A 13,963-nucleotide genomic window follows, 5' to 3' on the forward strand; every position below is an offset into this window, starting at 1 on the left:
GTCATCGAGACTCTGCTTGAAGCGCTTGTGTAGTTCCTTTTTCTTGATAATCATCAATTTGAGTTCTGAAGAAAACCATTATAACCACATTATAACTTATATCATAGATAAAACATACTCCCTTAGGAGTGTTGCTTAGTCTATGCTTATATCAAGTAAGTACACATTTTGTAAACGAAATGGCTGATTTATAAAGAGTTATAAGGGACCTTATTGGTATTGTGGATTCAGTTATTACAAAATATTTGTTAACATTTGGAATTGCAGACCCATATTTTAAGATATCATGATAAACATTTACATAGGTAGTGCTACCTTGCATGATTATTCATCAATGATAGTATGTGATATTTAAAACTAAATGTTTTTGATATAGGTTGAAATCTAGAAATAAAGCTGTAATAGTTTCTAACTGTACATGTACTGGTTATAAATTACTTTAAAGGTACATTATGTTTATCATAAGAAGTTAGAAAATCAAGCGATATATGCTTACCTATTGTATATCTGTATATTTGATCAGAAACTATCATGATTAGGTTTTTTGATGACAATAATTCCCCAAATTGAGATTTTCCTTTTATGTACTATGTGCAAAGGTTTGACATTAGTTGATTTCTTTTATTATATGGATTGTTTTTATACACAATCACATTATCATGCTCTGGTTCATTCATGAGGTGATGTATTTTTTGACCTTCTGTCTCAACACTATACTACACCATTCTACAACACAACTGTTTACTAACTAAACTAGTTCAAGCATGATAAGATATTGTAAAGGAAAATAAATACAAAGTAAATTTCAGGTATAATGTTTATTTTCTCCACCAACAAAACTAATGGTATAACAAGAAGTGTACATTTCATGTATTCGACATAAATTTAATATTAAAGGATAGGTACACTTTATTAAAATACAATGTACAAGTTAAAAAATTTACAATATTATTTACCTAAATGTATTGTGATAAAAAAAGCTTGCTCAAAGTACTTTTATTTCATTTAAGTCATGTTTTATAGAATAAAATATTTAGGTACATGTTTACTTTACTTATTAATGGATAAAAGTTACAACATTTTAAATATATAACTAACGTTTGTTATAATTTATCAGCTTGTAATTGTTATTTGTTGTTTGTTACAATTGTAATTGTTGTTTGTGTGAGGCTTGTAATTGTTTAATTATATTGATAAAAAAAGCTTGTTTAGAGTATTACGATCTCATTTAATTCCTGTTGTGACTCTAATTTACCACCACGATCAACATCATCATCATTGGTAGAATCACCATCATCAGTGGCAACACAATTAATTATTATTACCACTATCATTATCTTCATCCGACGAGTCTATCTTGATTGTATTGAGCGAACCGCAGGCCACTGTAGATTCAAACCCTTCACGAGCTTGCTTGCTCCGACCGACTAAGTGCCCATTTGATTTTTTCCACCCTACAGTCCCTACAAATTACCAATTCGGCAATTCTCATTTGGTTACGAACCTCGAATGTTTCCCAGGTTTACAAATATTACTAGCATTTTCTCCCAATAGGCCGAATTGGTCTTCCCCGGTGAGTTCAAAACGGTCACACCGTACAATAGTGCCCACCCCAAACAAGGTCTTTCTGAGCCTCAAACCCTGGTTGAATTTAATTTCAATCCCTGTGGACATCATCTCTCGTTGGGATGGATGTATTTGCATTTTATTACATGGTCCGGGAAGATAAGCATACAAATCTATACCACTACTACCGGTGGTTATGCAGTTTGGTCAAGTGACTTCTTGTACACTCGGTGCAGAGGTGATTTACAATAACTGTTGGATGATGGAGATCTATAAATTAGAAACAAAAAGAAAAGCTTAATTTGTTTTATCCATTTCAATATTCACATTATTTATATGTAATGCAAGTTACAAAATTTTAAATACAGTTATTAAAAATGTATATAGATAAAAAGCTTGTTCAGTACGAACAAGTAAATTGGTTCCGGGTCTAGGTCTTATCATGAGACCTACCGTAATAGCTTATTCCCTATATGGGAAATTCACAAAAAAAAAACATAACTTTGAAATTTTAACATATATTTTATGTCAGGGTATTTGTACAACACCTGCATTAGATGTGGTGTCCTTTTGTTTTTCAAACAAAACACTTGAGGTGTAAGCAGTTCCCTTGTACTCATTGTTTTTTGGGTAATTTTGAAAGTCAAGCGGGGATTTTAGTTTTGTTTAACCCGCTGTTTAGGGTATTTTGGAAATCAATCAGGGAATTGTTTTGGGCTGTGTAAGGTACTAACTAACCTCTTGCCGGGTAAAAGCGGGGAATATTAACGAGATGAGCGGATAATGGGAAAAATCTAGACTTGAACTTATGTATTAAGTTTGAAGTCAAGGATAAGTTGGTAAAAATCACATTCAGACCTAGACAGAAACAGGCATTTTAGGCTGATGTTTACGTGATGTTGTTTTATTGTAATGACCTGAGGAATAAATACACAAAATATTTCAAGGTACTTTTTAGACACCCTGTATATTACATACACGGTGTCCCATATTATGTAAACAGTCAAATTCATGTAGATATTCCATGAATCAAAATAAAGAAAAATCAAGAATAAATTGTTTCCCGAAATCACTTCTAATCAGATGTCCACTATTTTTGTAATCTTTACATAACATTTTAGCGAATTTCCCATATAGGGAATATAAGCTAAAAAACTGTAACTCTTATAAGACCTAGACCCGGGACCCATTTATGTTTTTGTTTTGAGGTCCTCAGAGGCAAAAAACACCTTACCTTCAAATTCACACACATACAATATCTATATAAATAAAATTAGAGTTTTGTCAGTACGTTGCTCAGAATTATATATTTTTTGGTTATTTTTACGTTTTATACATTAAAGAAGCCAAAACAAGTGTTATCTTAATTTCTGTCTGTCTGTCACGTGATTGAGCCATGCGAACGAGCTCACTTATGAAGTTAAACGGGGCAAAGCCCGCGGGTACAGCTAGTAGATCTATAAAGCTGTTTTTTATAGCTTAATCAATAGATATACAATAGGTATAGACCAACAAGATTTATATTCGGGTGACATTTAATTGCTAGGCATTTGTTTTGGCTTGAAACTGTCAGATATTGTGTTTGCGAAGGTTTATTTGTATTCCTATAATAGTTTTGCCTGCATATCTGGAAAAATGCACACTAAATATACAAACGAACTGCTGTTCTGATTATCAACTGACTGAGGTTTCAACTGACTACAAGATCCCCGTCCGTAGAACGGGTACACTGCTCGTATTATGTATTTGTGTCCGTCAGCATAACTCAAGCAAAAATCATCCAATTTTAATAAAAATGTTTTTAAATATGTAAACCTACATTTATTATTTTAATGGGCTCGCGAACCAGCATGGTCGAAAGATGGGTAAAAATGGGAGTTTTCCATTTTTGACCCTTTTTATGTTATTCTTGAGGAGAATGAGTAAACTGTTGTAGTTTGCTTATTTATGAACATATTTTGATCAAGTTTGGCAAATTTTCTTATTTCATACTAATCAATCAAAATTTATATAAAAACACACCTTACCGTACCTACTCTATAGCAGCAAACCTAAGTACTCGTTACACTAATGTTATTTGGGGAATAGGTAAGTATGACATTTTAAAGTCTCATACTTGGCTTCAAATATCTACTTTGTATGGTCGCCATTTCAATGAAAATTATTAAAGTATTTGAGTGGAAATCCAATTAGGCAATTAGGAATTTGCTTAGTCTGCAGGTTTGCTGGGGCAGGGGTATTTAACTTTGGACTGTCCCAACTGATCTTTATGAGTGCATGTAAAGAGTGTTAAAGCCTTGTTATATCAAACCATATCTTTGGTTCAATTCAAACTATAATTTAAATCAATAAAACATGGCTGATTTTATTTAAAAAATGTCAAGAACTCTTTTATTTAGCATTTAAAATTTCCTATCAAACGACACCAAGTTCAAAAAGATTGAATGAAAAATACCGGCAGCTTAAATATTACAATTTTATTGTTGTAAATAAGACAAAATGAGGTGCAGACTAGCTTCAAGCGATTCTACCACATTCTACAAAATTGACCAGAGTTTTTAACATTGATAGGCCTAGATGTATTAGATGTTTAGGTCACTGAAAGGAGTAAAATTCTTTGAAAAATACATTTATTTTTTTCCTGTGGTTATTGCCATTGCAATCATACAAGTTTAGCAGAGAAAAGTTTTCAGTACTGTACCTTCTTAATCCACCATCTGATGATTAAGAACAAAATCTTTGGATTAATTAAGATCGTGAGCCACCCAAATGTCATCTGAGGGGATGTCTTGTTATATGAGAGGTTAATCTGAGACATCGGCAGTTTTACTGGAATAATGTTATTCTCGATTCACCATCACAATGTGTTTGACATGTTATTGACTTCTTGCAGAACAATTCAGAGTACCATTATTGGGTAAATGGTTAGTTGGTTAGTTGAAGAAAGAATCAATCCTCATCTTCTGTCTTGATGTAGAACTTCAAGTTGTTGTAACTATGAACCTAAAGTTTAGCAAGTCCATGTGTACGATGTAGTTCAGATGTCTGGGGCAGGATGTTTGCACGATTTTCCACTTTTGGTAGTTTTATCTGGAAATTTGAAGACCAAAAATCAATGAGCCCTTACTTCATATAAACGGTAATCAAAATTGCTAATTTATACATTTAGTTTTACAGCAGCGGTGTTGTCTTAAATTTTACTGAGCAAAATCCAGAATGTTTACAATTATTTTTGAAAAATAATCATTTTGTTTGTCTATTATTGTCTACGAGAGGTCGAAACTCAACCAAAAATATGTAATGTACTCACTTAACTATTTTCACCCCACACTGTAAATAAAACATGTGATTGGAGTTTCCTCCATTTGTTTTGATTTTCTGTTTATATTTCGTTGTTATTTCGTAACCAGCATAGCAACGCATAAGATCCATGTTATTTTTTTACAACTTTTAAACTTATTTTTTGTGCTTATCTTTGAGCCTATTTAAATTTATAAAGGGATTCTGCACACCTACAGGAAAATAGCTTTCCAACGGTAAGCGTAGATTTTCCCTACGATGCACACGAGCTGAGAAAAAAGGTTTTAAAGAAACATGCTTGCCTATTAATATATAGACGAGAGGTCGTCCAGTGGTCGAAACTCGACCAAAAATATGTAATGTACTCACTTATCATCCCACACTGTAAATAAAACATGTGATTGGAGTTTCCTCCATTTGTTTTGATTTTCTGTTTATATTTCGTTGTTATTTCGTAACCAGCATAGCAACGCATAAGATCCATGTTAATTTTTTCAAATTTTTAAACTCATTTTTTGTGCTTATCTTTGAGCCTATTTAAATTTATAAAGGGATTCTGCACACCTACAGGAAAATAGCTTTCCAACGGTATGCGTAGATTTTCCCTACGATTCACACGAGCTGAGAAAAAAGGTTTTAAAGAAACATGCTTGCCTATTAATATATAGATAGATACTCTTGTATAAACATATAAGGCCTAATTATATAAGGGACGGGACACCATTGAGATTCTATCAATGTCATTCGCCTATTGGGTCTGATGAGGGTTGGAGTGTCCAATAAAATCGATCCACTAAAAAATATGTTATTACAAGTGTTATTTGATGCAATTTTTGTAATTTTATGGAAATATCACAATTAAAAATAGCCTAAAAATTTTCAACAAATTTAAATAAAAACTCCTGGAGATACTACTGATTAGTACATATAGGCCTACATAATTTCATCAAAATTGGACTACAGGTTTGTTATGTAGCTCTGTATACAAATTCACACTTACAGATATAAACACATCACTTTGGAAATAACTTTTTTGGGTTCATGGGAACCCAAAACTCAAACTCGAAAATCTTTCTGAAAACAATACTTTCTCCATAGGCTAGGTACTATGTAAGTTAGGGAGAAAATACAAATTGAGAAGGCAGTTGAAATGGACTAATAACAGTAATGTCTAGTTTTTTTCTCAAAAAACCAATTATATTTAAATTTAAAAATATTAATTAGATTTAAAATGTTTAGTAATGTGTGAATATTGTGGGATTTACTCGTAGGGCCAACCCAACCACTGTCTTGTTTTACGCCTGTTCAGGTAGCTTGCCTCAACTTAAAACCTGAGATAGCCTATCGTGCCTATATAAAGCGAAACACAACCTAAACTGAATTTATGGACTTACCAAGACCAGACTTTACCAAATAGCTCGATTAACTTAGGTAATCGAATCCATCCAAATTTTATGGTATTACCATGTATATGAAAGTGGTGAAGTGTTTTACTCACCAAATTTAAGAGAGAAATAAGCATACAGTTGTATACAGTAATTTAAATCTTCGTGTAATTTCTTTACTCTCTTCATTACAATTCCTGGAATTCTTGAAATGTTTTTAAACAGTCTTGGTACATTAAATAATGTTAAATAAGTAATGGTTAAAATTAACCATCACTGAAGCATTCTTCGTCTGCAGTATTTCTCCAAAACTGAGATTTCATGGCTGCCATGTTTGCCAGAGAAAGTTGATTTATAGGAGGAGTGTCTCTGACTCTTTCAGTTCCATTTGAATCCTGGCTGTCAGATTCTGAATCAGAGTATTCTACCCTTGGCTTATACTGTTTGATTTGGTCATAGCATATTTCAAATTCAACATCATTAATTAACGATTCACTTTCTTTTATCGAACTTCCAAAAGACTCACTCAATTGTTTTACAGCTCTGAAATTGGTTTCTCCAACATGCGCTATTCCTTCAATAGGATTGTCTGGAAAATCTAGAAGACCGTCTCTAGCCAATGCAGCTTTTTCCCTTGCATTAAACTGTTGTTTCCTGGACTTCAATCTGTCTGAAAGTTCCAACATTAGGTTTACAGGAAGTTGAGGTTTCTTCTCAAAGTAATCGTCACTGTCAAGTTCTATTTCTTCATTACCAAGACCAGAAATGGCTATGAAAACCTCATCAGGTGAATTGACGCTAAAATCAGATGCACCAACAACAATATTTGTTGCATTAATTGTTTGGGTTGGAGCAGCAATATTTTCATCAACTTCATCAGGGGTGGATTTACTTTGATTTGTATCTCCGTTACTTAACTGTCGGGAAATAAGATCAAAACATTTTGAGGTGGAGGCAAGATCATGTCTGAGGGTGTCTAGCTGCTTTTGTACACCGACTGCTATTCCATTTTGATCATCAAAATCATCACCTGGTATCATTTCCAAATATTCCTCTACATTCCTCACCCTAAGTAACATAGACAGTATAAGCAAAAATATATTGTGAACTTCCACTTGTATTTTACTTAGGCCTAATTGGTTGTGATTTACAATCAGCGGCCTCTGTTTACAAGATGTATGTGTAACAGAGTAAATGTTATTAATAGCGTACTGCATTTTAAGCCGAAATGAAATATTTCTTAGTTTTGATTCTAAACTATGACAAAAATGTAAAACTTCACTGATTTTGTTTCTTAAATAATGAAAACAGCCGAACATCTCAGGACAAACATAAAATGAAATTAGTTTAAGGTAATCAGACTGCAAGGACAAATAAGTCTTGTTAAGGATCTGTAACTCTTCCAACGATGTACAATGTTTAGGATTTAATATCTGGTTCTTAATAAAACAATCAATGTTATCGCTACCTGATGTAGGCATATCATCGGGTAACTGTTTCTGTAAATAATCATAAGAACTAGTTAGAATTGCAATTACATCAGCCAATGAATCTAATAAACATTTTCTTAGGTGGGATTGAGTTCTTTCTAAGTACTGTTTGTTGTGTTCATCTATTGGTATAGCCAGTATGGGCTTATAAAGTGTTGACTGGTACTCAATCTTTTTACTTAATATTTCTGTTTCTTTCACAAAACGGAGAAGTTTCTGTATATCCAAACACAAACTTTGCAAAAGATGCACATGTTGTTCAAGCTTTCTACAGTTTTCTGTCTTCTTACTGTCTTCAAAAAAATGCTTGAGCAAATAAGCTGTTAAGAAAATTGTTATTCCAAAAGGTAAATAAAACATAGTACCTTTTTTGCGCAAAGTAATTGAGCAAAAGAAACCAGCTACAGTACTTAAGTGCCAAAACCACTTTGATTTGGATTTATTAACATAACTATTTTCAATGGCAGTTTCAATATCATCGGCATCTTCATTGAACAACAGTTTACTTTTGCGCAGTATTTCTAATTGTTTTAATTGAAACTGAGATAAAGTTATGGACTTTTTCAGGGAATTGCGAAAACAACTGTCTATTTTAGTTTGTGAGTCTTCAGTGTTTAGAAGATTTAAAGTTTTTGATGTCGGACCAGTTGTAGGGCTAAATGTTTCAAAATCGAAATAGCCTTGATTGATCAGATGATTACAAAGGTCATTATGTTTAAATATAATTTCTTCATCGTCAGACATTATTTTTTTAAATTTCAATTAATTATTCAACAAGCTAAACAGATAATTCAATCGAGTCTACCATATCATCTTCCAGTTAAAATTAGGCTATCTGGCTTATTTTACTAATAGTAGCCATTCCAATGAAAATCCAAGTAACTTATACAACAATGCTAAAGACAATTTAATTGTTGAGTGATTGATCCAAAGAACGACAAATCTCAAAGTATATGTTATCTAAAAATAACAACATAAAACAGTAGGATAGTATTACAAAATTAAACTACATAACCACGATACAATCACAATGAATGACATTAACCTCTTATTGCTAAGTTCAAGTTGATTTTTTGACACTTGACGAACTTCTTCTTCTCCTCTTCTTCTTGTTTGCTTTTGAAAAAAAGCTGGCTTGGTTGAACTGCCATGTAGCCACACATTATGCCTTTAAACACGACTGTTCCATACATTTTCCTGGGCTTTTTCGAAATGTCAATGCCAATACCAATACCATATATAAAACATACTCCTATGGCTGTTTGTCCTGTCCAGTATAGTTAGTTATAGTCCAGTATAGGACTATCTTGACTGCCCTGATATAGACTAAATAAATTTGTGTATTATTTTACGATAGATTTTACAATTCGAACTTTACTTCTTCCTCTTCAGTTGTCATACTATGTTTAAAAAAACTAGGATTGATTTCAGATCAGCAAAAGCTGTTTGATAACGTTTTATGTTTTTATAGAGTTATAAATAATAACAACGTTTATACATGAATAAAAACTTACTCGAGTACATTTTTGTGGAGGAATTTTGGTTTTACAACGTTTCAAGGGGGTCAAGGAAGCCAAGAAATATTCTCAATAAATAACATAAATCCATGTTCATGTTTTAGAGTTTAGCAGTTGCATGATTAAAAAATATCTAGATTTACGATTTTTCTTAGTGATAAACGAGATCATACCTTTGACTTTCCCAGTTTCCCGCCATAGATTTCTGGCTGGACTCGGACTGGGCAATTGGCATACTAACTTACTTTTGTTTACCAAGCTTATTTGAGTTAAGTTTTCTAATTTTTTATAAGATCGTGTTCGTGAGTGTTTAAATTAATAGTTTCTCCGTATTGTTTTTTCAATATAATAAACGTGTGATGAAAGGCAAACACAAGTACCTGATGTATGATAGTGAACAGCGTGGGCTAATATAACTTAGCCTAAGTTTCTCACTGGTGTAACTTTTTTCTGGATTTTCAGTCTTGGATTATTCAGGTAATAGGCTAAATAATATCCAAGGCTTTATTTTTAAACATCCATTAACATGGTATATTTTATTACTTTACTTTTAAGACAATTAGACTATGTCATTTATAATGTAAAGCAGTCACTCTGAAAGCTGAAGTTAGGTCAAAGGATTACCACCTTGAAATAGGTTACGATTAAAATAAGGTAGGTAATGTAAAGGTCTGAGAAGCATTTTTTTATCGTCTTTCTATTCTCATCTGCGTAGCAAAGTTTTCTCTAGGCCTATAAGTTTAGGCGAGGGCCTAGGTTTAACTTATATGTTGTCTATCTCATTTGTAGCCCCAGCCTATCGTTTTTGACCAAAATGAATTAACATTGATCTAGGCCCTAATATCTTATTGACCTTTCCACATGCAATGGATTAACATCCGCACAGGTGAGTACTACTACTATCCGCAGTACTATCCTGATAATTAGACCAATTCGTAATTACCAAGGCAAAAATGTGGTTCGGATTCCACTATAAACTGTAGGTGTCCCTTAGTTGCCATTAGCTGTATGGGCTATTAATTAACAGCTGTGTCTAAGGAATGTCGGCCTTAGTCACTAACAAGACTACAAGATCGCGCCACTCATCCTACACTCATCCCCATTCATACTTGGCTTAAAATACCTAGGCCCTACTTTGTATGGTCGCCATTTCATAGAACAGTATAAACAGTATAAACAATGTATTTTGGGGTAGACTTTAAAAAGCAGGACTCCAAAATACCAAATGAAAATATAGAATTTTCAATAGGTAAGTTACCTATCGATTATTTCCATTTGATAAGTTTATATCAAGTTTGGTTAAACTGTAGTTAGGTTAACCTAACCTATCTAACCGAATTAAATAATCGATATATTGAATAATGTTAGGCCTAAGTTACTGTCATCGAAACCGTCGTGGTACTTATTTAGGACCCAGACCCCAGCTTAAACGTTCTAAAATCACTGTTAAACTATTCTAGGACATCAATACTATAACTTAATAAAAGATTTTTTTTGGCGCCGAGGCCTCATTTGATTACCTACCTACTAATTAAATATCTTATCTTATCTTACTAATATTATAAATGTGAAAGTTTGTGTGTTTGAAGTTCAATCACGCATAAACCACTGGACGGATTGGGCTGAAATTTGGCATGATGATAGCTTACATTCCCGATTAACATATAGGCATATTCTTATCTCAAAAATCCTTTCGGGCTCCGCCCCAGTGGCTCTATAATTCCCCATGTTAACCTTATGAGTATTCATATTAAAAGGGAATTAAAGAATTTAGTCAGATGTTTCAACAAAAAAAGTTGGTTCTATGATATGGAAAAGCATTAAAAAGTTATAGCCTAAGATTTATCAACAGGGTGCAGCACTATATATTTTTTTGCATTTATGAAAACGAGCTAAACATATACCTAACTGTGATTCGCAATGAGAACTGTCAAAGTAGGATTGTTTACAGTTATGTTTATGTTTTTCATTTCATGAATAATTTGTGATATTTTGCGAATTGTTGATAATTTATTTTTCTCTATTGTTTAGATGATTATGGCTATGGTAGATGTGTAATACTATAGAATAGGTACTGTAAATTTAAAAAAAGCAAATTTTATTAAACTGTGTCCTCCCTTATTGCAAACTCAAAACTTGAGTATAACTGCCATTTTTAAGCATTTTATACTTATACTCCAACCCCGTACGAAGGACTCTGCTAGTAGCCTATAAACAATAATCTCAACACACTAGGGAGCCAATGGGAATTCGGGGTTTTGGGTGGGGGAGATAAATGTGGTTTAATCATGGGGAGAAAAGGGCAATTCGACGGGTAAAAGGGTAATTCATAGGTAATTACCCAGCAAGAATGGGAAATAAGTCGGTATAAATGGGTACTTTCCTTTGCCCCCGACGACGACGAGCAGAGACAGGAAGACCATGAGAATTGTATTGCACCATTTAAGTTAAGTTTATGATATAAATAAAAACAATAACAAAGTAGCCTATGAATAAAGTTATTTGTTTATTCTATCCTAGGTCTATAGCCTATATTTAGTCAAAAATGGCTTTAAAAATATTTAAATAGGTCAATAAAAAGTGGTTTAACATCTATCACCTGTGTGAATAGCCTATCCTTAATTAATCCTCTAAAATCGTGAAGTTAAGTTTTCGTTTTCAGTCTTCTTTTGTTTGAATAGGCCTATTGATAGTTTTATATATTCAAGTTCATTAAATACGTACACCGATTTTAACTGAATTTTTACATTCAAAACATCAATTAAAACATATAAACAGATCATAACCAATTTCCATGTTTGTTTACATTGAAAATAAAAATATTTTAGAAACGATCGAACCGCTATATCGATATTTCTGCAGACAAACGTTACGAATGTCGAATACATAGAGAAAACAAGCTTCTCAAGGAGTATGGAATTAATAAATAAATAAACATACCTATGGAATTAACCAACACAAGTTGTTACTCGTTTATCGTGTTTACAGTAGTTCATGTTGGTGACACTGGGTGCGCTGGTGTCTACAAAATCTGATTTAAAGGCCTATGTAACTCATTGTTGTTATTTTGTATAAGTAGTAAATATGTAATTAGTTAATGTACTCGCTTGGCTATTGCGTGAGGGCCGGGACTGTGAATAAAACTAGAGCTACTAAATGAATTTACAATTTATTTAAAAAAGGAGAAGATAATAAACTCAATCAAACAAAATACAATGATAATATATAAGTCGAATACAGTTAAACAAGGGGAAATGAACCAGTACAGTAAATAGTCAATTTAATAAGGTAAATTATACTTTATCCTAACAAATAAATTGGTAATTGGAGTTTAAATGAATTAAAAATGTAAAACAAAAAATAAAATATTAATTAACCTTCAAATTTAAGGAAGTAAATTTGAATAGAATTTAATGAAAGTTTGAAAATCTAACTTCTAAAGCCTTAAATTATTTATCCCTGAGTAAGCGAGCAGGACTTAAATTTTTAGTTTAAATAATTATAAAATTGACATACTTTATGGGTTGATGCACTGGACACTTCACAAAACAAGTTTAAATCTGCCTTTAAAGGCAACAGGCCATGGTTAAAATAACACTTCACTTCGCGAATCACTCGCGACCGAAAACTTCGACTCCCCGAACGCGGTGACCCGACCGAAGACTTCCTGGAGACTGCCCTCTCTGGGTTTTTGGTGGAATTGACGTCCCCCTGTCCGCCTATAGAGACAGCCAATCAGAGGGTGTGATCGTTGGTTAATCTTCTCTGATTGGTTAAGACAGTCCACGTGGACTTGATGTGCGGATGTCAAAAAGTACATATCTTGCAGATTGTCTTCTGTCTCTCTCCACGATTGATGCATCGGCAGCTGAACGTTACACCACCGTGGGACAGGAAATGTATAGACGGACGGGAAGTCATGGATAGGATTACTGAGATCCGTGGAAGTATATGATGTAGTTACACCTAATAGGGTTATTTATTTGTTATTTAGTTTCATGATTTGTACTTTACTGTTTGGTTGTATATCTGGGTAACGAGTTCTCTTATAAAACCGATTTATGAAATCATACTTGGTTGGTTTGGTTAGTTTAGAAAAGTTTCATTTCAAAATGAACCAAGGCACCAGTTACTGACACTCTAAGGGTTGACAGGTTTAACAAATCTATTTTTGAGGACAGTTCGAGCTTCATTGTAAGAATTGCATTGACTTATGTAGGGACATTCATAGTAGGTGATTCTCTTATATAGTAGGTGATATATAATTGATAAGAAGACGAAATTTCTCTTTCTTGTTAGCATCGGTACTTCTAATGAAATTTTGCAACCTGTGTTGTCAGTGATTCCAAACTGCAGATGAATTGTTTGATTCAGGATTTAACTCTAGTACATTTGGACATAGTAGAAGACAATCCATTCTTCTTAACTTTTAGTGATTTAAAATGTTATAAAAATGATTATATTTACCTGAAGAAAAAAAGGCTTTATTTAACATTATAGAAACGTGCTGTATTTTGTGAATTTTAGCCCATTTCAGTTGTTAGGAATTGTTATATTAAAAAAGTTAAGCCATCAACATTACTAAGGAATTATGCCTACACTTGAAACATGTTTGGAGTTATGTACAAACATTCATTAGATAAACAATGTAAATAACACGTGATTAACAATATAGGATAACACAATGTAAAGAAAGAAAGAAAGA

At 32.9% G+C, this 13,963-nt stretch overlaps 2 protein-coding genes across 3 annotated transcripts in view; one reads left to right on the forward strand and one right to left on the reverse strand.

Moving 5' to 3' along the window:
• Window positions 1-1,020: 1,020 nt before the first annotated feature.
• Window positions 1,021-8,750, reverse strand: LOC129002388 (uncharacterized). 2 transcript variants are annotated; one of them, XM_054430140.1, is made up of 3 exons: window positions 6,365-8,750; window positions 4,268-4,656; window positions 1,021-1,836 (listed from the first exon to the last, which is right to left on the reverse strand). In XM_054430140.1, the coding sequence occupies exon 1, from the start codon at window positions 8,483-8,485 to the stop codon at window positions 6,518-6,520; it is 1,968 nt and encodes a 655-aa protein (XP_054286115.1). In that variant the 5' UTR covers window positions 8,486-8,750; the 3' UTR covers window positions 1,021-1,836; window positions 4,268-4,656; window positions 6,365-6,517. The 2 variants fall into 2 exon arrangements, with proteins under 2 accessions (XP_054286115.1, XP_054286114.1); XM_054430139.1 differs by lacking the exon at window positions 1,021-1,836 and having other exon boundaries at window positions 4,145-4,656.
• A 795-nt stretch (window positions 8,751-9,545) lies between these two features.
• Window positions 9,546-13,963, forward strand: part of LOC129002385 (enhanced level of genomic instability 1-like) — a 32,134-nt gene continuing 27,716 nt past the window's right edge. The window contains exon 1 of the mRNA XM_054430133.1: window positions 9,546-9,735. The gene's annotated coding sequence lies outside the window, so the exon portion shown is untranslated. The remainder of the gene's footprint in view (window positions 9,736-13,963) is intronic.

Source organism: Macrosteles quadrilineatus, unplaced genomic scaffold (genome assembly GCF_028750875.1).
Source record: "Macrosteles quadrilineatus isolate MER2022 unplaced genomic scaffold, UCM_ALF_1.0 Scaffold_9__3_contigs__length_116548681, whole genome shotgun sequence".
NCBI lineage: Eukaryota > Metazoa > Arthropoda > Insecta > Hemiptera > Cicadellidae > Macrosteles > Macrosteles quadrilineatus.

What these genes read in the sequence shown, in the direction of transcription:
- LOC129002388 (XM_054430140.1), bottom strand. Translation starts at nt 8,485, where the DNA reads ATGTCTGACGATGAAGAAATTATATTTAAACATAATGACCTTTGTAAT.